The sequence below is a fragment of the Conger conger genome, chromosome 2, assembly GCF_963514075.1.
Source record: "Conger conger chromosome 2, fConCon1.1, whole genome shotgun sequence".
NCBI classification, from domain to species: domain Eukaryota; kingdom Metazoa; phylum Chordata; class Actinopteri; order Anguilliformes; family Congridae; genus Conger; species Conger conger.
This window is the reverse complement of record NC_083761.1, coordinates 52,606,114-52,629,747: the sequence shown is the minus strand read 5'-3', so window position 1 is coordinate 52,629,747 and position 23,634 is coordinate 52,606,114. Positions and strand designations below refer to the sequence as shown.

The 23,634-nt window shown below is 42.0% G+C and overlaps 2 protein-coding genes across 13 annotated transcripts in view; one reads left to right on the top strand and one right to left on the bottom strand.

Moving 5' to 3' along the window:
* Nucleotides 1-11,352, bottom strand: part of LOC133121918 (C-Jun-amino-terminal kinase-interacting protein 3-like) — a 38,673-nt gene extending 27,321 nt beyond the window's left edge. For 6 of the 12 annotated variants that reach the window (XM_061231484.1, XM_061231487.1, XM_061231488.1 and 3 more), the window contains exons 1-6: nt 10,332-11,352; nt 5,231-5,351; nt 3,748-3,818; nt 2,742-2,827; nt 1,379-1,402; nt 644-791 (exon numbers count right to left, since the gene is read on the bottom strand). In XM_061231484.1, coding sequence (XP_061087468.1) covers nt 644-791; nt 1,379-1,402; nt 2,742-2,827; nt 3,748-3,818; nt 5,231-5,351; nt 10,332-10,637 — 756 coding nt within the window. In that variant the 5' untranslated portion in view covers nt 10,638-11,352. The remainder of the gene's footprint in view (nt 1-643; nt 792-1,378; nt 1,403-2,741; nt 2,828-3,747; nt 3,819-5,230; nt 5,352-10,331) is intronic. The other 6 variants (XM_061231492.1, XM_061231490.1, XM_061231493.1 and 3 more) reach the window with 3 other exon arrangements.
* Nucleotides 11,353-13,554: 2,202 nt separating this feature from the next.
* Nucleotides 13,555-23,633, top strand: mfsd1l (major facilitator superfamily domain containing 1-like). The gene is made up of 13 exons (XM_061231512.1): nt 13,555-13,694; nt 14,186-14,286; nt 14,867-14,976; nt 15,132-15,187; nt 15,716-15,859; nt 17,432-17,590; nt 17,782-17,897; nt 18,091-18,191; nt 19,139-19,250; nt 20,194-20,331; nt 21,982-22,121; nt 22,299-22,410; nt 22,795-23,633. The coding sequence occupies exons 1-13, from the start codon at nt 13,676-13,678 to the stop codon at nt 22,933-22,935; spliced, it is 1,449 nt and encodes a 482-aa protein (XP_061087496.1). The 5' UTR covers nt 13,555-13,675; the 3' UTR covers nt 22,936-23,633.
* The last annotated feature ends 1 nt before the right edge of the window (nt 23,634 follows it).

The window sequence follows — 23,634 nt, the reverse complement described above, 5'->3', positions numbered from 1 at the left end:
ACCAGAGAAAGTGCAAAGAAAAATAACACAATAACTGCTGCACGAATACAGTATGGACCCCAATAACTTGCTTGAGTCGTAACACAAAACCTGGCAATGCCTTGCAGTTGTCAACCATTAATAAATACTTGCTAATATCAAAATTGCTAAGTTATCCAATCATCTGCACAATAGTCATGTATCAATAAAGCATTTTGAAACCAGATAACTGAAATACATTGTATGAAAGATTTTATATTTTAAATGCTTGGATTCTGAGTGGATATGCAGTGTTATTCATTGAGGTTGCTTCCCATGAATAGACATGGGGCTGACCTATCTGATATTTGCCACCAACCACCTACAGTCTTAGAAAAAAGGGTTCTGAAAGGGTACTTTGGCTTGTCTTCAGGGGGACAAGACAGGTTTGAACCATTTTGCCCAACAAAGAACCTTACACTAGGCATGGCTCCTCTATGGAGACACAGAGGAACATTCTGGAACCCTTTCTTCTGAGAGCGCACATGGGGGGCAGCAGCAGACACTCCGGGTGGAAGACGCAAGCAAGCATATCTGGGGTGTTTTGACGCTGGCTGGACGTGGTCTGACAGGATGAGTGTGGCCTCCTCCCCCAGCCAGGAGGAGTCGGGGGCTTCCGTCAAACCTTGTAGCTGGAGACGGATCGCGGGCGGCTGAGCTCGCAGACCTGCCAGACGTCAGACCCGGGCGTCATCCTAGCCCCCCCCTGACACCCACGTACCGTCCCCTCTGCGCTGGGGAACAGGCTGAGCGATGGCGGCCGCTCCGTCTTGCTGCGGGCGGAGAGAGAGAGAGGGGGGAGGGGGATGCTTCAGGGACTGTGCCAGAGGGCAGGCTGCAGTGACTGCAGAGCTCTTCTACAGAAGGATTCAGCTCTTAATTCACTTCCATATACCAGACACTGAGTCAGCCAGACAGCGCGGAGCAGTACAAAGCTAATAAAGTGTGAAAGCAGACGCATGCACTACATGGATGACTTTGCAACGAGAACTGAAAAGCCAAGCCCACGAGTAGTCAAACAACATTACAGTGTAGGACAAACAGTACGGGAGAAAGGCCAGATGGATATTTTCTGCACAATCAATAGAGGCATAAGGAATGAAGGAGGAGGCCATCTTAGAAGAAGAATCGACTGTGGTAACGCACTCTGCTGTCAATCAATACCATTGGAGAAGTGATGCTGACTCACTGAAGTAAAGGACTAAGACTCAGCAAAATATGGAAAATCCAAAGGGCAATGTGGTCATGGTTAGGGAAGACCACGGAACTGTCGAGTCTTAAGTACTGAGGTCACATGATCGGTGGGGGAAACAGGAGCGGGAGAGGAGGGGGAGGGGATGCAGATAAAGTTCAAGCATACCTTTTCCTCCATGTGTGACGCTGACTGCAGCCACACACAAGACAGAGCAGCACGTGCATATAGAGCGAGACAACAAGAGAGACAGAGATTAGAGATCTCACACACGCGCACACACACACACACACGCACACACACACACACACACGCACGCACGTACACACACACACACACGCGTACGCACACACACACACGCACGCACGTACACACACATGCACACACGTACACACACGTACACACACACACACACACACACAAACACACACACGTACACACACACAGGCACACATACGCGCACACACAGAGACAGGACATAGGCGCAAACGCCACACATACAGGCTGAAGCAACGCCACGCCCCAGGAGAGCCACCCGCTGCATGGTCACACTGCACTGTGCAATGTCACATGACCACACTGAGTCACTGTCATGATGAAGCACTGGATATGAATGCCTTTTCAGATCCAGCTCATTAAGCTCTAGCTTCAGTTAAGTCAGAGTAGATGTAAGGCAATTCTTTCACAATCTGAAAGCAGGGCTTTTTAATTAAATATCATCTATTCTTTAATGTGTGTTTTAATGGATAAACCCAGACTAGAAAAATATACTGAAAATGATACTCGTTGAGGAGACAAATTCATTCTTCATCACTCATAAGACGGATAAATTATGTGAGAAGCTTTCTGCAGGCACAAAGCAGGGATCAGTGAAGACACGCCCCACTTTAAATTCACAATGTATCTCTCTTTAGAGTTCCCAAGGTTGAGCTCCCCTGGGAAGTGATGTATGGACCTTCACCACCATGCAGAGCAGTGTGTGACACAGCATTATTAGCCCAGAATCAAACATTAAAATATGACCTTTTCCAGAGTACAGAAATGATTCATAAAATGATTATGACAAACCAAGAAGCCCCAACACAAATGCACATACTGTATACTCTGGTAAATTTACATATACTCAGGTGAGCCAGAATACAGTCATAAACAGTCAGCCATTTTGAATTTGTACACTTACTGCTCTAATACTGCACTCGTCAAAAGCCTTTTCAGATTTTTCTGAGCGGGACAAAGGTTTCTATTCAAATTCAAAACCAATTACATGCCATCATGTGAATTTGGCCTACTTCTGCCAAGCAGGAGAGGCATACTTAGCGGGAGGGGTACAGCAACTACAGTAAACAACAGTTTAGAAGAGGAACATTACACATCTAGCAAAATTCTGCATCACAGTTTAGTACTTATTCTCTCAATCTATTATAAAGCAGCCATATACTAGTGTTACCACAGCACTTGTACTGCTTTTTTGAGTAACAGCATAAATATACTTTAGGACCCATTCTTAAAAGCCAGCCAGCATGTTCCTTACGTTCTTCCACCACCGGTGCCCTCCGACTGGCTCCCAACCTGCTGCATCTTGGACCTTTCAATGTGTTCCACATACGTCTGAATCATCTGAGAGAGACACACACTCAAATCAGCTTTTTCGGCATGTGTTATTTACAGTGTTAACACAGTGCATTTTAATTTATATTTGGGTGATAAATAGCATAAAAATGTCTGAAACATACTTGGTCAATGTATAAAACACTGTGCCAAAAAAGCCATAAGGCTTCATACCACACTTCATGCTTAATGTACAGTATACACCCATTCCAATTTTACTGAGTAAATCATTAATTTTCTTTGGATAATGAAGTAAAGACAAACAAAAACAAACAAATAGCCCTTGAGTACAAAGGGCTTTCCACATTGAGTGATGATAAGGAAGGCCGTCTCCCCTGACCAAAACTGCCAAGCACGTTCCCAGCTAACACAAAATGTCCTCAGAATGTTACTGGCATTGTCAGTATTTATTTTGTCCAGCATTGACACCTTTTGTAGATGACATTACCATTACATGGCAGCAAAATTGAGAGGATGTTTTGTGTTCGCTGGGTCGAAACTGAAACGGTTTCATGAAGTGAACAGGTGGTGATAACACCACCCTGGTGTAAAGTCCAGCTATCACCAGCTTGAAATGACCAGCTACTATCGGTTTCAAACCATGTTGAGCATGGAGCTGGTCTGAACTGGTCAACCAACCCTCGGCTGTTTAAAAACATAGCTTGAGCTGGTCAAACCATATTGATTATGGAGCTGGTCTGAACTGGTCAACCAGCTCCCAGCTGTTTCAAAACATAGCTTGAGCAGGTCAAACCATGTTGAGTATGGAACTGGCCTGAACTGGTCAACCAGCTTCCAGCTGTTTCAAACCGAGCTGGAGCTGATTTTCTCAGCAGGCCAGGCCCAGCGACTCAACAATGTGCATTTCCAGCCGGTGTCACTGAAGGGATGCGCCTGGTGGGCGGTCGGACACGGCGGAGAGAGGCTACCTCTGTGTGCCGCTGATGAAGAGCGTTGTACTCCCTCTTCATGTCGGACTCCCGCTCCTCCAGCCGCGATACTAGCAGAGAGGAGAGAAGATGAATTACCTTCTGCTCTGCGTGACCCCGAGACTTGTCTTCGCCAAGCGTGCAAAACCTAAGCAATATAATCCTGGTGATTAAATGAAGGCAGACATTATCAGTGTTCCTAGGCCTAGCGTGGCAGGGCAGACATCTGGATGACACTGGCAGAGCTAAGCTGCCCTGTGTGACAGAGGAGAGCAGAGGCCAACACAGCTGCTCAGATACAGCAGGCCGCTCAGCTCCTGCAAGCGCCGTGAGGGGGACGCCATCTTGTATCCGCATCCTCTCCAGGCCACATAATGGACATAACAGCATAGACCCAATAGACTCAACAGATACTCTCTCCGCTTGGTAACACAGGGTAACAGCGCTACATTACAGCACAGCAGGAATCAGCAGCTCTGTCACTTCGTTGTACGTTGCTCTGGATAAGAGCGTCTGCTAAATGCCTTGTAATGTAATGTAATGTAATGTAATGTTGCTTATCCACCCTTGAGTCAGGGGGGAAGGAGAGAAATAAAACCAGGGCTGGATTTGGATTTGAGGGCCAAAGTTGATGATCCCTGCCGTACAGTACTTTGTCATGTCCCTTCACAAATGTTCATAAGAATGATCCAATAGGAAAGTAAGAAGACCTTGCACTGTTAAGAAGAGTGCCTGGTTCAAAACTGAATAATATATGGTAATAAAGAAACTGACCTACTTTCCATTCACTTGCCAGATCATTGTCACTTTTTCCAGATGATTTTCTGGGTCATTTTCTACCTTTTATGTGGTAGTCTGGCAGCCAACACCAGCCAGGATCCACACTCAGAAGAAACAGGTATGAAAAGTGGCTAAAGATGTACAAATGCCTGTCAGGGAGGTGATGCCCTATAGTTACCTACAATTGTACCCCAGCCTGTAAAAGTACAATTGTACTTTTTTGCCTGTAAAAGGTACTCAATCGTGCCCAAATAGAACACTATTGTACTTGCAGGGTACATTAAAGCACTCAAATGTACCTCCACTATTTTCCATTAACCATTATTTTCTGAGATCTACAGAATTCTCATCTTTTGTAAAACATGCATGAGGAACACAGGGGTGCACAGCCAAGGGCCGATCCGTTTCAGGATTTAGAGACAACTTCTGCTCTTAATTATTTAACTAACTCAACCGTATTTGATTTGAAGTGCAAGTGTATCCTAAAGTTAATGTGTTCATGTTCAGGAGTAAATCAGGTCTCCGTAGTTTATAGAGCTGTCAGAAAAGTCAAACTAGTAAAGGTACAAAAGGTAGGTACAAAAACCGGCATGCGGACCACTGCACCCCTGGTGTAAGGGATATGTGCAGCAGGATGTTGATGTGGGGGTGTTGGACACACACAGAGCCGCAGCACAGCGACGGCGTTCCGGTTCCCACTCACTCTGATCCGCATAGTTTTTGGACTTGAGCTCCAGCTGCTTGCTCTGGAGTTCCAGGCTCTCCACCTGAGTCTGCAGGTCCTTCTTCTCCGCCTCCAAGGCATCCTCAAACTCGATGAATTTCTGAGAAGCACAAGAGACTCAGTCACAACACCACACAGGCTGGCAGGCTAGCACCATCATTATCACTGTATGACAGAATTACCACTCATCTCTGGTACACCCATCAGCAGAAAAGAGCTGTGTGTTGACATGAATTATAAAAAGAATATTGTTACTATTGTAAATATAATATATAATATAAATACTTGATGTCTACATTAAAAAGAGAGCTCCCCTTTAAAGCAGCAGGTGGTGAGTGCAGGCCAGCCCCTTTAACTGACACGTCATGTGTTCATGTCTGGGCTGTGCATTTAACTCCCAATGAATAGCATTGTGAGACACCAGGGAAAGCATGGGTTTGTAGTGGGTGCGAAAATAAACCACATCTGGGTTTGAGAGAAAGGTGTAGCGGTTTAGTTTAATCTCAAGTAAAGTTAGTTGTGTTCGCACAAACAAGCAGGTAGCTGATCATAAATACCAGATGCGCTAATAACACGTCATCGCATGCTGCGACTCTTAAAGGAACAGTGCCCGCGAATTGTGCCATTGTGAACATTGTGTGCTCACTCGCCACAGGTTTAAGTCGGTCACAGGGTCCATGGGTTACTGCTGCAATAACTCTTCCTAAAATGCAACAGACAGCTACACGCTACCAGTTGTTATCATTGAGGAATGTGCTTCATTCGCAGTGTGGAAGCAGTCATTGGCCCAATCACACGTCAATGTGCTTCATTTGCAGTGTGAAAACAGTCACTGGCCAAGCACACATGAATGTGCTTCATTTGCAGGTGGAAGCAGTCACTGGCCCAAGCACACATGAATGTGCTTCATTTGCAGTGTGGAAGCAGTCACTGGCCCAATCACATGTCAATGTGCTTCATTGGCAGTGTGGAAGCAGTCACTGGCCCAAGCACACGTCAATGTGCTTAATTTGCTGTGTGGAAGAAGTCACTGGCCCCAGCACACGTGAATGTGCTTCATTTACAGTGCTCCTGGGTTCACATGTCACACCAGTGGCCTGAGAGGACCAACTTCTTTAGGACAGAAAATGCATTGATAGCTCACACACTGGAGTCCTTTTCCACTTTGGCTGTAATACAAAGTACTGTAATGCGGAAATACTCAAAGTGCTGAAATTCCATAATCCTCTGAAAGTATTCATTGTAGGCCAAGGTTCTGACTGGCTGCAGGGATACCCAGAGGACAGAGTGCATCCATTTCTCTTTGAAACACAGGGCACTTTCGCAGAAAGTTGCTTCGTAAGCAAGAAAAAGTACCTGCAGTTGTGGACCCCTTTTGCTATCTACTGTAGTCATAGCTGGATATAGCATATCATAGCATAGTCATCTATTAAAAACAAAACCGTGAGGCCAAACCACAATGGTATGCAATAAATGAAATCCAATGATAACTGTAAACAATGCAGAACGTATGTTATCTTATATGATGGCCATTAATACAAATAATAGACATGAAAGACTGAAAATTGTATTATCTTTTATAAATTCAAGAAACTTCTAGTTATTGTTTTTAACAAGGAAAAAGATAAGATATCACAATCTCTTCTTTTCCCTTCATTTTTGATCAGATATTCCTCATTTAAAAGGGTCCAGTTGCCTTTATTAATAATTACTGCTAGGAGACAGGTTACAGTATCTGGGGCTGACTGCACCAGCTAGATGTAAAGAAGTTGGTCTGTTAAGTGGTTATAGCTACGTCAGACATAGTTTTCAACATCTAAAAATATGACTAGCCGCAGTTACATCCAGCGTAGACAGTGCACGTTCATGTTGATACATTATGTGGTGCGAATGTTGGTACACAGTGCTCGTTGCCTTATTGGTAATTACTGACAGGGAGCTTGGTTACAGTTCCTGCTCTCCTAATGCAATATTGATCTCTCATGAACATCCTGCCAGATCCCAACCACTGTTATACCCTACTTTCTGGAACAAGTCTTTTATGTTACACAGACAAGAAGGCCGGTTGATGTCTTTGTCCAATCTTATCTAATGCTGGTCATACACTACTCTACTCTACTGCAGTTTAACTAATGAAAATTGCACTGGGGTGGAGTGTTATAATGAAGTGCATTGATAGTGTAATATGCACATAGCAATATTTTGCATTTTTGTTGAAGGACATACACCTTGAATAGAGGATATTATTCCCAAATGACTGGTGCCCACATGTGAAGCCATATACTGATAATATATTTCACATTCAACAAACTTTAATGTGAAGGACAAACAGAATTGACAGTATCACACTAGTTGAATATGAATTGCGTTATCAGTATATGGCTTGGGGGAGAGCACCAGCTGTATAACTACTCCGGGAACTAGTCCTCTTTTCTAATTGTATGTGTGCTTCAATACATTTCACATTCTACAAACTGTACTGCGAGTTATTCAGCCGTGATTTTGGCATACATCTGTGGATAGATGTGTACACTCACCGAGCACTTTATTAGGAATTTATTAGACTTATATTTTAGACTTATTCACCTTCTGCTGCTGTAGCCTATCTACTTAGAGGTTTGACGCGTTGTGTGTTCAGAGATGCTCTTTTGCATACCACTGTTGTAATGTGTGGTTATTTACATTACTGTCACCTTCCTGTCAGCTTTTTCCTGTCAGTCTGGCCCTTCTCCTCTGACCTCTAACCATTAACAAGGTATTTTTGCCAGCAGAAATGCTGTTCACTGGATGTTTTTTGTTTTTCGCGCCATTCTCTGCAAACTCTGGAAACATGAAAATTCCAAGAGATTAGCAGTTTCTGAGATACTCAAAGTACCATGTAAACCATCATTCCATAGTCAAAGTCTCTTAGATCACATTTCTTGTCCATTCTGACAATTGGTCTGAAAAACAGCTGAACCTCTTGACCATGTCTGCATGCTTGTATGCATTTAGTTGGTGCCACATGACTGGCTGATTAAATATTTGCATTAACAAACTGGTGTACATTTCTACCTAATAAAGTGCTCACTGAGCATATCTACAGATTTGATAAAGGTGTAATAATCGAAAGCTTAGATGAGAAATTAGATTTGTAATTCAGTGTGCATACGGTGCATTAATTTCTTGGTATATTCTTAATTTTCTACATACATGTGCAGAGATAGTGACAGGTGTACAAATGGTTTCCTTCTCTTGCAAGCTTTTAGTCAAGCCATAGAGCAGTACTGTGCCTAAGAATAGCCTTCTAATTACAATTTAGGGGAAAATAGTCTATATACACATAGGCATAAGCTATTAATTTGCAGATTCATATACAATAGCATTAGTCCTTATCCAATTCAATTCAAACTCAGACAAATTACCAGTGAACATACATTACATTGCAACACATTTTAACTATATGACTTCAATTAACTGAATTCATCATTGATTGCTTTTCTGCTCTTAATTAAATATATCAAAGCAGTAAACCCTCAGCCATGAGTACAGCCTTTGGTCACACATAACTAGGGTAGAACATTTGTGAAGGCATTGTAGGTTACTCTGGGTGGGAGCATCTGTTCTGCCAGCAAAGTAAAGAACCACAACCACAAGAGCGGAGCCACAACAGTATCAGTGGTAACACTATGGTTTCCTCAATCAATTTGGTGTCCCTCACTATCAGAGAGGCAGGTCCATCAGAATTGCACTCTTGTAGTATGCAGCTCTGTGAATCACTGTGCCTGGTACGATCCCGCTTCACCAAACAACACTGAGGAGCCAGACTGTGTGCAAGTTGTTTGCTCACTGTTGAAGATTTCCCAATTATCCCTCATACTCTGATCTTCCAAAGATTACTTAAAAGATTCTTACATTTGAGAGCAAATGTTTCCATGTTGCACAAACTATTAAAAATAAATCAGTAACTGCAAAGTTTACTTGTGTAAACTTTCTAAAAACTACATTTAACTGGGATCACCAAAACTTTTACAACAAACAATCAAAAACCATATGAAGCCAAACACCTCTTTAAAATCTTTATATTACTCATTTTTATCCAGAAGGCCATTGGATACTCAATTGTCATAATAATGTCATTTCTGACAGAAATATTATATTACATGTCACTCTGCTGTGTCCATCAAAGTAAATGTCATCGAGCCAATGCACCGTATTTAACTTAGTAGTTCTGTGTGACAGGATGGACAACAGGGTGAAATCTTAAATATAGAGGTTTACTCTAGGTTCCCCATAGCAACAGAAGGAAGGAAAAGCAGAAACAGTGTCACACCCTCACATCTCTATTGGAGCAGCTGTGTTTTCATCAACTGATTCCTCATTTTCTATGGCATCTGTTGAGAGGGGAAGAAGAAGGTTCTAGATGAAGGACACTCGTCTCTTTTCCCTTTGTTGGGTAGAGGGGTGACACTAAAGGAAGAGGATAGATAATACCACTGTATCCCTTTTTAGATGGACAAGACAGAGTAGGAATGAAACAGGCCATCTCAGTTTCTACTAAAGAAAACTAGCTCGAATTGAAAGCACCCACACTACTCCACAGTGTACAGGATAGCCTACCTCCTCAAAGACAACATGGACATAAAATGTGACAAATCGAAAACACTAGAATAGGCTCTGAGCTTGATTCCCAGCGAACTATTTGTAAATTCTGAATATGTTTGCAACATCGTCAATTGAATGTCAATGCAGAAGGCGAGTGGCCGGGTATGTGACATTTACCCTGAGCGTATTCTAAGTTAGTAATGAAATGCCGTATTTGACTAACTGTAATTAAGAAAGATGTAAACGTGAGATTAGTTTTTTCATGTGATTGTATAACACATTTCTTGAAGTACTTTCTGGTAAGTAGGCCTAACATATGCATTGTTAAAAAAAAGTTTAAACTGCTAAGAGTTTTATGCAGTATACACAGACATACTCAACCTCCTTAAGATAAACCTTACAATAACCTACAACATTAACGCCATCGTCGCAACGCTCTGAAAAGAAGGACATTAAATATTGTTTACAAATTGTCAAATAATGATAAACACCGCACCTCCTCAGCTTGTTTGCGCAGTGCCTTCTCACGCTCGTATTGGGTGATCAGCTGCTCGTTGTCTTCCTTGAGCAATTCGAGTTCCACCTCGTGCTCCTGGTTTTCCGTAAGTACAGCATCAAGATTCTCCAGCACGTTCACCACCAATGGCATCAGCTCTTTCACCACCTCCTCGTCGTAGCTACGGATCAGACGCTCGAACTCCCGATAAATGCTGTTGGCCAGGCCCGACACACGCTCCGACATCACCGACACGGAGCCATAATCGTCCTGGTACACCACCTCGTCGATCTGAAGCTCCATCATTTTGGCAACAGAACCGGGTTATTGCTGCTCGATGCAGCAGTTTACTGGCGTGAATAAAGGCTCTCACTGAGGAGAAATGGGCTGTCCTGGTGTTACTACTCTTGTGTCCAAGCCACTTGCATATAACTATTACTGTATTTATCGCTTTATTTTCAACAATGTATCGGTATAGCCTAGCCTACTTGTTATTAAAATGACACTAAGCTACACGATACACGAATAGAGGCGCAATGGACATCCCCTTGGATCCATTAACCGAGGAGACGGGCATATTTGTTCGATATGTACCCTGAAATCATTTATATTTAAATGGATGTTAAGTACAAGGACTGTACTCTCTCGTTCTCTTGCACCGCAGCCTTACTGAAAGCTCTCTATACGCACCCTGATAACGCTTTCCTCCCGATACCAGCATCCATTTCCTGATGAAATCGGTTTGGTTTGTTTCGACCCATCTTTCAACTATATTAAACACCGCCATAAACAAGTAAACGCTCTCAACAATACACCTGCCGTTCAGCAGCAGCCATGGATTCCGACCAGCACAGTGAGAAGTAGCCTATCAGAAAGAAAATAAATATGAATTTGAAACGCCGAGATGCAACCTATTTTCCTTCCGATAACCCCTCTCTCCATCTAAATCGTTTTTTATTGAGATTGTGGTACCAATCCTCTTCACCGGGTTGTACCGGGCAAGCAACGTCGTGCCTGTGGAGCGATCAGGACCCTCCCAGGATAGATGGAGGTGCCAGCTGACCGATCAGGGGTGACGTCACGCTGTCTGCAGTGAGCAAGCTCGAGCCGTGATGTCTCACAGTGGTTCCCTGCAGCAGTGTCAGGACCAACGCATCACAAACGAACTAACGCTTTTAACACGTTTCATTTACAATAATATATTCTCTGATTTTCATTAACTATATTAGCCTATGCAAACGATTTGAATTTTACGATTGAAATGACACATTTAAAAGTTCAATACATTATTTTGTTAAATCTGGCATGCAACTTGTTAGACACCAAGACATGTCGTGTGACTTACGGCACAAACACTTATGATACGCCAGTATCATCACTATCAATAAATATACACTAGATTCAGCATACCTTAATTGGTATGCTTCATGAGGTGATCCCATTAAGTTAAGGGTGAACTTCATGAAGTTGCTGAATTTTATAATGGCTATTCAGTTAAATCTTTACCTGATTCCAAGTTCCCAAATCAGAGCCCTTTCAAACAGCACAGTGGTCATGGATAATGTATGAGCACCTTGCCTTTCTTAAATAGAAGAGCTTAAAATGCCAGGCACTGATGCCGTTCATATCTTGAACCCTCAGAGACTTAAGCATATTTTGGTGGATTTTCCCTCCTCTTAGTTTTTAACTCATACCTTTTTTTCATAACAGTCTCAGCTACATGAACAAGCCATGCCATTTTATATGTGTGTGAGCTGCAATGAAAGGGCCAAAAGACACGCAGCCAATACATAATGTGTTCCAAGGCTTTTTATTCATATTTCTGCCACACCAAGGCCCAAACACATATTATTGCCCTTACAGTGATAAGTGGCATGTTGAACCATTTATGTATTTTTGTACCCATTAACAGACTTGGTCAATTATCATCTGTCTCTTCTGAATTGACAGCTCTTTGGCTCTTCCCATGCTGATGGATTACAAAGGGATTTTGCATGCTTGTTACCTCATGTTTTTGCTCTAGTGGAACAGCAAGTGATAGAATGACACAATATAGTTCCTTTAGACTGAGATCAACTAAATTAAGTTAAAAAAGACACCTATTGTTTTCAGAAAAAAATAAGATTATTCCATAAAAAACATTGAAACACGAGAATAAATATACTGAAATAAAAATCTATCATTTTCCTATTTTTGAATGTGACATATAGACTATTATCAGATTTTTTTTTTCTTAATACAGCCTTTTTTCTTCATTTTTATCAAGGGTGCCAATAATTCTGAAGCCCACTGTATATCCCAATCAGAACATGAAATCCATATCTTTATTAAATGAAATTATGTTTCTCATCATTATGCTGTATTACTCACTGGGATTTGCCCTGTAATATTAATTATAATTATATATATAAAAAGGATCTGCAATAGCTTACTCCTTTAATGAATCATCATTGCCGCAGCAAAGGATAGCTTCATTTCAATTCCATTCAATTGTATTTGTATAGTGCATAGAGGTCTGCACAAGATGCTTTACAGAGTAACAGAAGGGAAGAAAAATGGGAATTACCAGCCCAAACCCTACAAATAGCATATGAGGTAACCAACTCCCTAATGGGGACAAAAATCCTCAAACAGTGACAAGGAAAAACTGCCCAATTAGAAGAAATCTCGGGAGGAGCCTGGCTGTAGGGGGATGCCCACCCTCTGCTGCCCTATAGGTTGAGATGGTAACAGGTATTACTCTTAGCAGGTACCAGAAAGCCCACACAGAGGGGTGTAAAATGCAGTTCAGAGGGTATCTGCAGCTCTAGAATGTGCCAAAGTGTGGACACAAACCAGGGCAGGAACAGGGCTGCAGTCCACGAATCAAGCCCAATAATTCGATGAGTTAGGTACATTTCTGAGTGTGTACAAAGCTTATTCATATTGTTGTCCTGCGGCCGATCTGCGATAAATGACGCTTTAATAAGCGGTGTATAAATGCGAAAGAAAGTGGCAGTTAACTGTATTACAGACGTTAATGGTCCTTGTATATGCCATCACTCATTCTCTCAAAAAAGTTTGTTTCTTCGCCCAACTATCTCCTGCAACTAACAAGTCCCGGATCAGCGTATTCACACTGTAGACCGCGCGACAAGCTAATGGAGCTGATCCAGGGTCAGCGCTTGTGGTAGAAACTTTGTAACACTCCATCCATAAATCTCAGTATTTTTACGTGTGACGTAGAAGCGTAGTTGCGCACGTGTGATGACTAGGCGGGTCCTATCAGCCACAAAAACAAAATGTTCTTTTAAATAAATAGCTAGCCGGCTTGCAAGTGGGAGATTAGTTACATATATTACAACATGGCACCTGCTGAAAGAGGTAAAATTAATTTCTATATCATTTCATTTGTCACTGGTATTGGTTGGTAACTTGCCTTTGTGAGCTAATTCGTTCAGCACGTTTAGTTGGTTACTAGCTATTGTTAGCTAGGTCAGGAAAATACAATACATCATCGCTCATCAGGTTTATTGCATTCAAAACACTGTAGTGCATTAAAATAGTCGATTTACAGGGCTTGTTATACAAAATTGAAATGTATTAATTAATTCGTTTCAAATCTTGCAGCTGCTGAACCAGCCTTCGCTACCTGGTTTGCCTAGCTAACTATGTGGCTCAATCAATATAAGAATATGAATCAAAAGCTACAACTTTGTCAGACCCTTCGCCGTTAAATAAGTCATATAGCTATAGTTACATAGAATGGTGTCATTTCATAATGAGCAAAGTTGTGTGTTTAAAGGTTTCTTTGAACTTTGAGTCACTGAGAAAATGGGATGTTTAAATGCTGTGCTGTTAATTTCCCCACTCAGCTTTCTATCGCTTCTTGGTGCTGTTCTTCAACTGCCTGCTTACTTTCGGATCTTACTTCTGTTTCGACATCCCGAGTGTTCTGCAGGATCAGTTCCAAGGGGTGAGTCAAGATTTGCCTTCCGGTCACGTGCAATTTAAATGACAGCGGGCTCCAGAATTATTGGCACCCTTAGTGACAAAAGGCTGTATATAATGAACTACACCGATAATAATCGAAGTGTTACGTTCAAACATATGGCAAAACGACATACTTTTATTTTAATACATTTCCGCTGATGTTTCAAACTATATTCACAAGTATAAACGACTAGCTTAACTATAGGAATATATGCGAATTGTCGTATACACGAAGTATACGGTGGGATCCAGAATTATTGTCACATAAGTAAAGTGTAAAATTAGTGGAGGCAAGGTGCTACATGTCTGCATCTGAACTCTTCAACGAAATAATCACTTTGAGAATAATATAAACTATGTAATAAATAAACACCCTGGATATCACTGTGAATCTTTATAATGTAATGTGTGAACATGTATCTTTAGTCCACATGATGAGGTAGTTGTGCTGTCTTGGCCATAGTCATCAGTGCTATGGAGTGAGGCTTCACTGGCTGAAGGGATTTTACATCAGATTTTACAGTGCATCTTGCTATTATCTCACAAGGTTGTTTCCCACACAGAACCTGACATGTCTCAATTCGACTGTGGCAAATAGCACAGTGGAATGCGTAGAGGGTCTGGGGATGACCCCACAACAATATAACCTGCTGTATGCCATCTATGCCTGGACGTGAGTCTCCCTCTTTCAAGCACACTTATGCCCTGATCTCCGAAGCACGTTCTTCATAACAGCGCGTGTGACTGAGCATTTGATACACTGCTATATCAGCTGTTTTCATAACCACACGCATCACACATACCCCCTGTTTTTCTGTCACCACACAGGAATGCAGTGGTGGTGATCATGGCAGGATTTCTCATTGACAAGTTGGGAAACCGCTGTAAGTCCAATCTTGAGGTTTTCAGTGTGCCTACACGATGGGGGGGCCATATTGCATTTGTATACTTGTAAGTTGCTGTAAGCACTCCCAGAACACAGGCTGTGAAATCTGCCTCAAATCTTTTGTGTGGAGAGTGAAAAGGGCAAGTCTGACAGAGAGGGGGTACTTTGAGGCCTGCTTATGTGAGTAAGTAATCAGGCCGGGCCTTAAAAACACTGACTGTCTGTAACATGCATGGTGGCAAGAGGTTTAGGATTTGTTCTATGCAGTGCTGTGTACATCAACATTACATTACATCACATGACATAAGAGCTGGATAAGAGCGTGTGCTAAATTGCATTCACGTGCTTAATATGAGCAATAGTGCCAGACCAGCAAGTAAATGTGCACATTGCACATTGCTGAAGCACTACTGGAAGTTGACTGATACATACATACATAGCTCTAAGAAGTTAAACTTAAAGCCATAAAATGTATCCTAAATGTATATAAATATTTAAAAAAATGATTCCGCTGGTTCTCCTGCAGTTGGCGTCTTCCTCTTCTCCTTCCTGACGGTCCTCGGGTCTTCCATCTTTGCCCTGGGCTCTCACTTCAAAGGAACAAAGTACCTGCTGCCTCTCATGCTAACGGGCCGTCTGCTCTTCGGATCCGGCAATGGCTCCCTCACCAGTAAGGCTTCTGCATACTGTCATCCGCCCCCTCCCGTATCCTAGAGGGAGGAAGTTGGGAAGTCCTCTGTATGTAGTGTTTGAGATGTACTGTGACCAGTTTGCTGAAGCGCTCCAGGGACACAGTCCTGTTCCTGTTCTATTTGACATTAAGACTGCTAGAATGGACAGTTCCCAAACAAAATGGGAGGATCTGATTAAACTTCATGAGTCATGGTTCATTATGAAGTGGTATTGATTGCTGTGCTAGCTAAAATAAAGACACTATGCCACAGTAAAGGCTTCACTCAGTATGAGGATGTGATCAGTCTGGAGTCCAAAGGTTTGGTTAAATTCCATAATTTGGTGTCAGTTACCAAACAACTGTGTTTAAGCTGCACACACAAATTATTGTGGATTTCGCAAAGAATAAAAGCATACCTTTGAGTTTGCAGTCGTGACCCAAGTTGCCCTGCATTTTGTTATCAGGCCAGATAAGAGGTGCCTAACCTACTCAGTGAGGGAGAGGATGAAGGATACCTAGGGTAATTCTCTGAAAACGTAGGCCAAGCCTTATTCTGATAATATAATTGGTTAGCTTAACAATGTGAACTATCTGTAAAAACAGACTTTTGGTTGAGCATAGGAAGTATCCAAGTGGATAGGTAGGTCTTGCAGAAATATTTGTGTAAAATATTCTACAACAACTAAACAGTTTATTTGCATTTTTTATTTGTTCTGTTCAGCAAATGACCACGGGCCTTCTAAAATAAAATTGATTAGTCCACATCCCCACATTTACAAAAATACATAATGAAAATGCTATCTTTACTTTTTAATATGAAAGATGTGCTAGTGATAGATTTGTTTTCTTGAAATCATATCAGTAGCACCTTTACATTTCTTCAAGTTTTCAGTCATTTTTATTTTGTATTTTTGAATGTTCTTATTGCAGGTCCAAGCATTTGCATTTTATGTACTTACCCTAAACACAGATTGGACTCCAATGAAGATCTTGGGCCTTTCAGTTCATGTTCCAAACTAGTCATGTACAATAATATTAAGTGGCTCCATATTCATAGATAGTCTTGCTACATTACACACATAAAACACATTAATTTGCTCTTGGCAGTGGTTGTGGTTTCACGTTTGACCTGTATTAATGCAAAGCATATTAAATTATTCTGATTGTGGCTTAAAAAAAAAAAATGTTAGTATCACAAAGATAGTAAGGACTCTGTATATACCAAGTATGAATTTAGAATATTTCCAATTATGGAACACATAAAACATGTGGTTTTGTGTAGTTAGTCAGTACACCTTCAGCTTTTCCCCTCTCTTTGTGTAGTTAGTCAGTACACCTTCAGCTTTTCCCCTCTCTTTGTGTAGTTAGTCAGTACACCTTCAGCTTTCCCCCTCTCTTTGTGTAGTTAGTCAGTACACCTTCAGCTTTTCCCCTCTCTTTGTGTAGTTAGTCAGTACACCTTCAGCTTTTCCCCTCTCTTTGTGTAGTTAGTCAGTACACCTTCAGCTTTTCCCCTCTCTTTGTGTAGTTAGTCAGTACACCTTCAGCTTTTCCCCTCTCTTTGTGTAGTTGTCCAGAACCGAATCACAGCCTTCTGGTTCAAAGGGAAGGAGCTGGCCCTGGCCTTTGGCCTGACCCTGGCCTTCTCCCGCCTTGGCTCAGTTCTCAACTTCTTCTTCACCCAGAGGTTTGAGGCAAATTTTGGGATGCAGTGGACACTTTGGGGGGGTGAGTGAGCACTTTGATTACTTTCTCAGGTGACTTCGGTTTCCGCCGATATGTTATAATTCTGCTTGTGAGCAGCACCCTCTATTGGCACCACAAAGAGCTGACAGGTTTTGAAATGCTGTGGGGCGAAACGGACTGAATTTGTCACCACACATTTGTATGTGTGTGTGTGTGTGTGTGTTTGCACTCAGGTACCCTCCTATGTGTCATGGGCTTCGTGTCAGCCATCGTGGTCAGTAGCCTGGACAAGGTTGGCATGAAGCAGCTGGGCTTGGATGGGGCCATCCAGGCAGAATCCCGCAAAGTGGTGAGTCAGGAACACCCAGACACACTGCATGTGTTCTTCTACCACACCCCAAAACACACTGTATTACTCATATACCTGTGCTTCCAATGACTAAGCACTGTTAGAAATGTGTGTGCCATCCCAGCTATGCTAATAGGAGTAAGCTCCAGGGCTTAGTACAGTGGATGAGTAAGATGTGCTGGTGTGTCTGCAGAGGGTGCAGGACTTGGGCCAGCTCTCCCTCAGGTACTGGCTGCTGGTGCTCACCATCATGTTCTTCTACAACGGAATCTTCCCCTTCATTGCCGACGCCAGGTAGGAGAATGCTCTTCCTGTTGAACCTGAGTCAATCAGATATCGTAAAAGGTCAATCTTTATGTTCTGTACAATGGCATTTTCATGGGGTTTTAGATTTTATTAAAGTTCAGTAAGGATCTATGAAGGTAACAATTATTGGTATAACTTATACGATCACAGATGCATTGCAGAAATCAGTCATTGTGATCTGTGAAGTGCAATATGAAATTAGGTGAGATTTTCATACTTGTGAAACCTGTTCTTCGTGGGTGTGTAGATACTATCAGAAGCCCCCCTCTTACCTGCACCCACTATGACACATTCCTAGACTCATTATACTGATTCATCTTTTCTCTTTGATGTCATTAAAAGCTCTTCTTGGCTATCGGCCCAATTTCAGCACGCCAACTTTAGTCAGTTTTGCTTATATGGTTGGTTTGTTAGTGCTCTCTGTGTCTGTGTGATTGTGATATTTACCAGTTCTCCCTTCAGTTGGAATGTAAAGCTCACACTACAGGCTTAGTAACTGCTAGTTAGTTTACAACTAGCAGCTACTAAATTCTGCTGCACCATGTGTCCTTAACACAAAACTTACTTAGTAGGGCATAAGTAAAATCTCTGCAACCGATATTGTGTCCTGTGCATCGCACTTCTCAATTTCTCCATAGGCTATAAATGAATAAACTTGCCATTTTCTACCAAACTAAGGGGTTCACTAATATTTTCAACCCAGTTGACGAGGTTTCAAGCAATTCTACAATATATTCAAATCAGTCTACCATTGAAACCTTATTAATTGTGCTGTAATTCCTGGTCAGTGGCTTGTGTAAATAATTTGTAGGGTTATGTTCTATGTTATGTGGTGCAACATGTTTTATTTTGATAACCACTAATGTGTGCACTAACTTACCGATTTGCTCTACTATTAGACTTAATTCTTATTCACAGTGCTGCTTTTTCCACAGCAAGTTTATCCAGGACAAATACAGCGGGTACAGCCAGAATGAGGCCGCCTACATCGCCGGGGCCGTATACGACAGCTCCCTGGTGCTCTCAGCTACCGTGGGCATTCTTATTGTGAGTAGCAGCAGCAGGCGCCAGCCTCTCCGTACAGCTATGAGCAAGTGCCTGCAGTCTCGCCCCCTCACTGTGCCACCCACTGTGTCACCCACACTGGAACAACACCAGTCAGGGATATACTGGGTGTACCTGTAGAGAAGAAATTTAAGAAATGAACAGTGACTGACAAAATAGGATTTGTTGTACTGGCAGATATATCACGGATACATTACACGTATGTACACGCACACCTTTTAGCAAATGTCCTGCTTTCCTGGTGCCAGTTCCTGGTGCCAATAGTTTGGCCAGTTCTGTTACAGGAATAGGAGAGGTACAGAGTAGAGTGGAGATTAGAGATATTTGTATGTGAGCAATAGGTGTGAAAATGGTTCCTGGCAGTTTTGCTCCATCTGGGACTGACCTGTGACTCACAGTTGTTACCATCTGGCCATTTTTCACACTTGTATATGGTCTGAATAGCTAGTATTATTCAGACATGCGACTGCATGCATGCGTGTATTTGAGGAATGTCACAGAACTGAAATTGTACACATTCTATTCATAGTTAAAATGTGGTTTGTATTTATTATCTTTTCAGAGTTATCGTTTCACCTCTTCGCTACGGAGTGCGGATATGTTCAGTATCTATGCATGGGTACATGTAGCCGATAGGGAAGCAAATAATAAAAAATAAAAAAAACTGAAAGTCAACCATTTAACCTCGTATTCATTGCTTTATCTCAAAGCCATGAGCTCATGTGCCGGAGTGCAGAGCCACAACACAAAATTGTGTCCCTGTCCAAATACTTACGGTCTGCACTGTATACTTTCATATTTCTAAGTACCGCAAACACATTTTGAAAGACTTATTTATTGCCACAGATGGTAGATAAATCGTATTTCATGGTTGAAAACTCTATGTGCATCTCCGTTGTTTGACGAGCGGCTCTGTGTGTTTCAGGACTACATAGGTCGGCGAGGCGTGTTTGCGCTGGGCTGCGCCGTGCTCACTCTGCCCGTCTTCGCCCTCCTGGCCTTCACCTACGTGCCCCCACTGGTCTCCACCATCTGGCTGGGGATCACCTATTCCTTCGCTGCGGTGAGAGGCGTGCACCTGTTCACAAGCAGACTGTACCATCCCCACTCCTGGGCACTCAATTAACTCACCGCGAGCATTAGCGCTGGCTGTCGTAATGTCGTTATGTAATTTCCAGTGTTACTAAACGTAGCTAACACACACATATTGGGAATATCATTCTTGTCAAAGTTGAAATTTAATCAGAGATTGAGGATCAGTCTGGGAAAGATAATGCTTCTTCACAAATTATAAACTTTCTCATGTGACCCTTAAATGATGAGATGAGAGCAAAGTACACAAGCTCATGTGAGGACCAGCTACTGATAACAAGCATTCGAGTCAGCAGAGAAAGGGCCCGTTTGCCAGCAGCAGTCACATTTAGGGCCCTCCATTTTCTGTCTGACAGAAGAGAGAAGTCTCATTGGCTAACAGTTGATAGTGAACTCTACTCACTTGACTTAACTGCACTCCCATTTACATGGACATTTGAATGGCATACAGTAGAATGATTGATATAGAGAAGTCATTATTATGATGCAGGGATGATGCTTTAGTTGAGTATTGTATTTGCAGCTGATAAATTAGTCAACTGACAGGCATGGCCTGTAAAATTTAGTAAGATCATTTGACAATGGCTCCCAAACTGTAAGAAATGCAGTAAAGCATTTTGCCCAATTTTAGTCCACAAACAAATTATCGGAAGGTAAGAACATAATGATGTTCAGTCTGTAAAACATGAGTCAAAATGTCATTTTTTTTATGTACTTGTTCCTACAGGTTGAACTAAATGCAATGTCACCATAAGCCAGGGGCAATGAGGTGTCCTAATAGGATAATGTAATGTCCCAGTGTAATTTTTAACTCCATATTGAAAGCTGTGCATGCATACATTTCCCCTAAAATTCACAAAGGAATAGTAAAATAATTAAATTCCCATTTTTAATGTACATTTTGTGGATGTTTGCTGGAATTTTTGGTCTGAAAATGTTAAATGGCTGTTTGGATCCTGATGGCAGAACTGTCAAGTCTAGGCTCTCTCGACATTGTGGCGTGCACTGTATGATAAAGTCAAATATTACGATAAAAGAACCACCCTCCCCTGGATCCAGATATTCAGGCATTTATAACCCAACATTAGGCTAATTAGCATTTTGCCAGCCTTTGGTGAATGGTGGCTTTTTAGATTCACTTGATTGTTGACAGAGCATTTCCATTTTAATAACTATCCCCTTTGTTCATTCCTAGCCTCTGTCCATAGGCCTGTTTGCTTCGGCAAAGCCGTGTGACTGAAAGCAGAACCGTGTCTCACTGATGTGAAATGGCTGAGAAGGTGCAGCCGTGTCCATAGGCGTCACATTGAATGCCAAAGTACACTGAACCTAAACAGAATTCTCCGGCGTGGTGAATTCACTGGAATTTCAGAGCTGTTTAGTCTGTTTCTTTCTTCCGGTCCCAACTTCTGTAGTATCTGGGGTGAAAAGATATTTATAGAACAGGATTTCAAATTGGTCATACGGTTGTTTGCGCCAGCATACTATTGTATTCTGTTGTCCGTTTTAACATTGTCTGTTTCATAATAACTAGTTTTTCTGAGAAATATCTAGTACTTTGACATCAGGTACTTAACATGCCATTAGCTCTGTTGGTTAATAATATGCCTTCCTTCTCCAGTCAAGTATGTGGCCTTCGATTCCACTGATCGTTCCTCAAGCAACCCTGGGCACAGCCATGGGTCTGGCCACCTCTGTGCAGATGATTGGAATTGGCCTCTCCAACCTCATTGTGGGCCAAATTCTTGGAACTACATCCAGGTATAGCCCTGAGAACAGATTATGGAAAATGATTTTTACAGTAATAAACATTAACAAGCCTTTAAAGCACAATGTTTTTTCTTTAATGAGTGATGCTTAACTCTGTGTTGTGTAAATTGGTAAGTAAAAGCAGTAAGTGAATTGTAGTGCTTTTGTGTCCTTTTGTGTCCCTGGTAGTGATGCCAAGATCCCCTTGTGGCGCTGGCAGAGAATGATGGTGTTCATGTTGGCCAACACCGTGAGCTGCATCATCACCGCTGTGCTGCTCAACATCGTCGACCACCGCCAGGTTCGCCCACCGCTCTTCTGCCCGTCAGGAAGCTGCCTTAGCTTCCTGTTTCCTGTTTCCTTCCAACTCATCCACTACTAAAAAAGATAGGAACAGAAAGCGCACTCGTTTTCAACCCGTCGTATTCGTGTAGTATGCGATGTATGCCGTCCCTGTACTGCATGTACGCCGTTAACTGTACTGTTTGAAATCAGGCCATTTTGGATGTTTAGAAATTACTTGTATTTATTGGTTTCCTAACAGATTTTACTCTCTTGCTCTGGATTTGTATTCTATGCACTACTTTCCATTTGAAATGGTATTGTATTGTATACTGTTCATTAAGGCATGCTTCATACCTTCATATTTTGCTTAGAATGAATTGCTGTTTTTGTTTTTTCGTAGGGTGGGACGCTAAATAAAACCACTAAGAAGTCGGCAGCGGAGCAACCCCCAAGCCCTCCAGATAGAGACCCCCTGCTGGAGGGAGAGGAAGTACCGGAGGAAGAGGCATCTGAAAATTCCCCTTCCATCAATGACAGCTAGAAGACTGGGCCGGTAAAAGCAGGACATGGATGCTGAAGGGAAGCCACAGCTTCACACACCACCAGTGTGCCTCTGGATCCGCAGTCCGCCGGCAGGGCTGGAGGAGACAGCTCTGAACAGTGTCTAATGTAGGTTTAGTTTTTATAGTTTCGTTTTTACATTTAAGCCACGGTTTTATTAAAATGACAGGATTCATTGGTCCTCAAAGTATTAAGATGAGTTTAGCAGCTGGCATAAAGAATTATGCAGATATTCAGTGCTATACTGTGTCCCTGTATACCAGGCTGTAAAACATTCTGTACATACTGAACTGAAATGCTTTTCACAGAGTGCAAGGCATACATTTCAGGCAATTTTATGGGTAGTGACTGTACTTTTATGGCTTTGCATGAGGGAAACACGGTCTCAATATTTACAGAAAAATGTCCTAGTCAGACAATGCTGCTGGGTACTACGTATCTGAGGGGAAAAATTTAAGTTTTCAAATATGTACAATTTTAGATTTTTAAATGTTATTTTTTACTCTGGAAAGGTTACTGCTTCTTACTGTACTGTCACTTTCACATGTTGTTGTTCATTTTAATTACAGAAACTGCTCAGTATTGGAAAATACATATTAATCTTTTAATGGCCAATTTTAATTGAAATTGTCACACATTGTGCCTGAAATGGAAATAAAGTGTGTTGTTAAACTAAAAG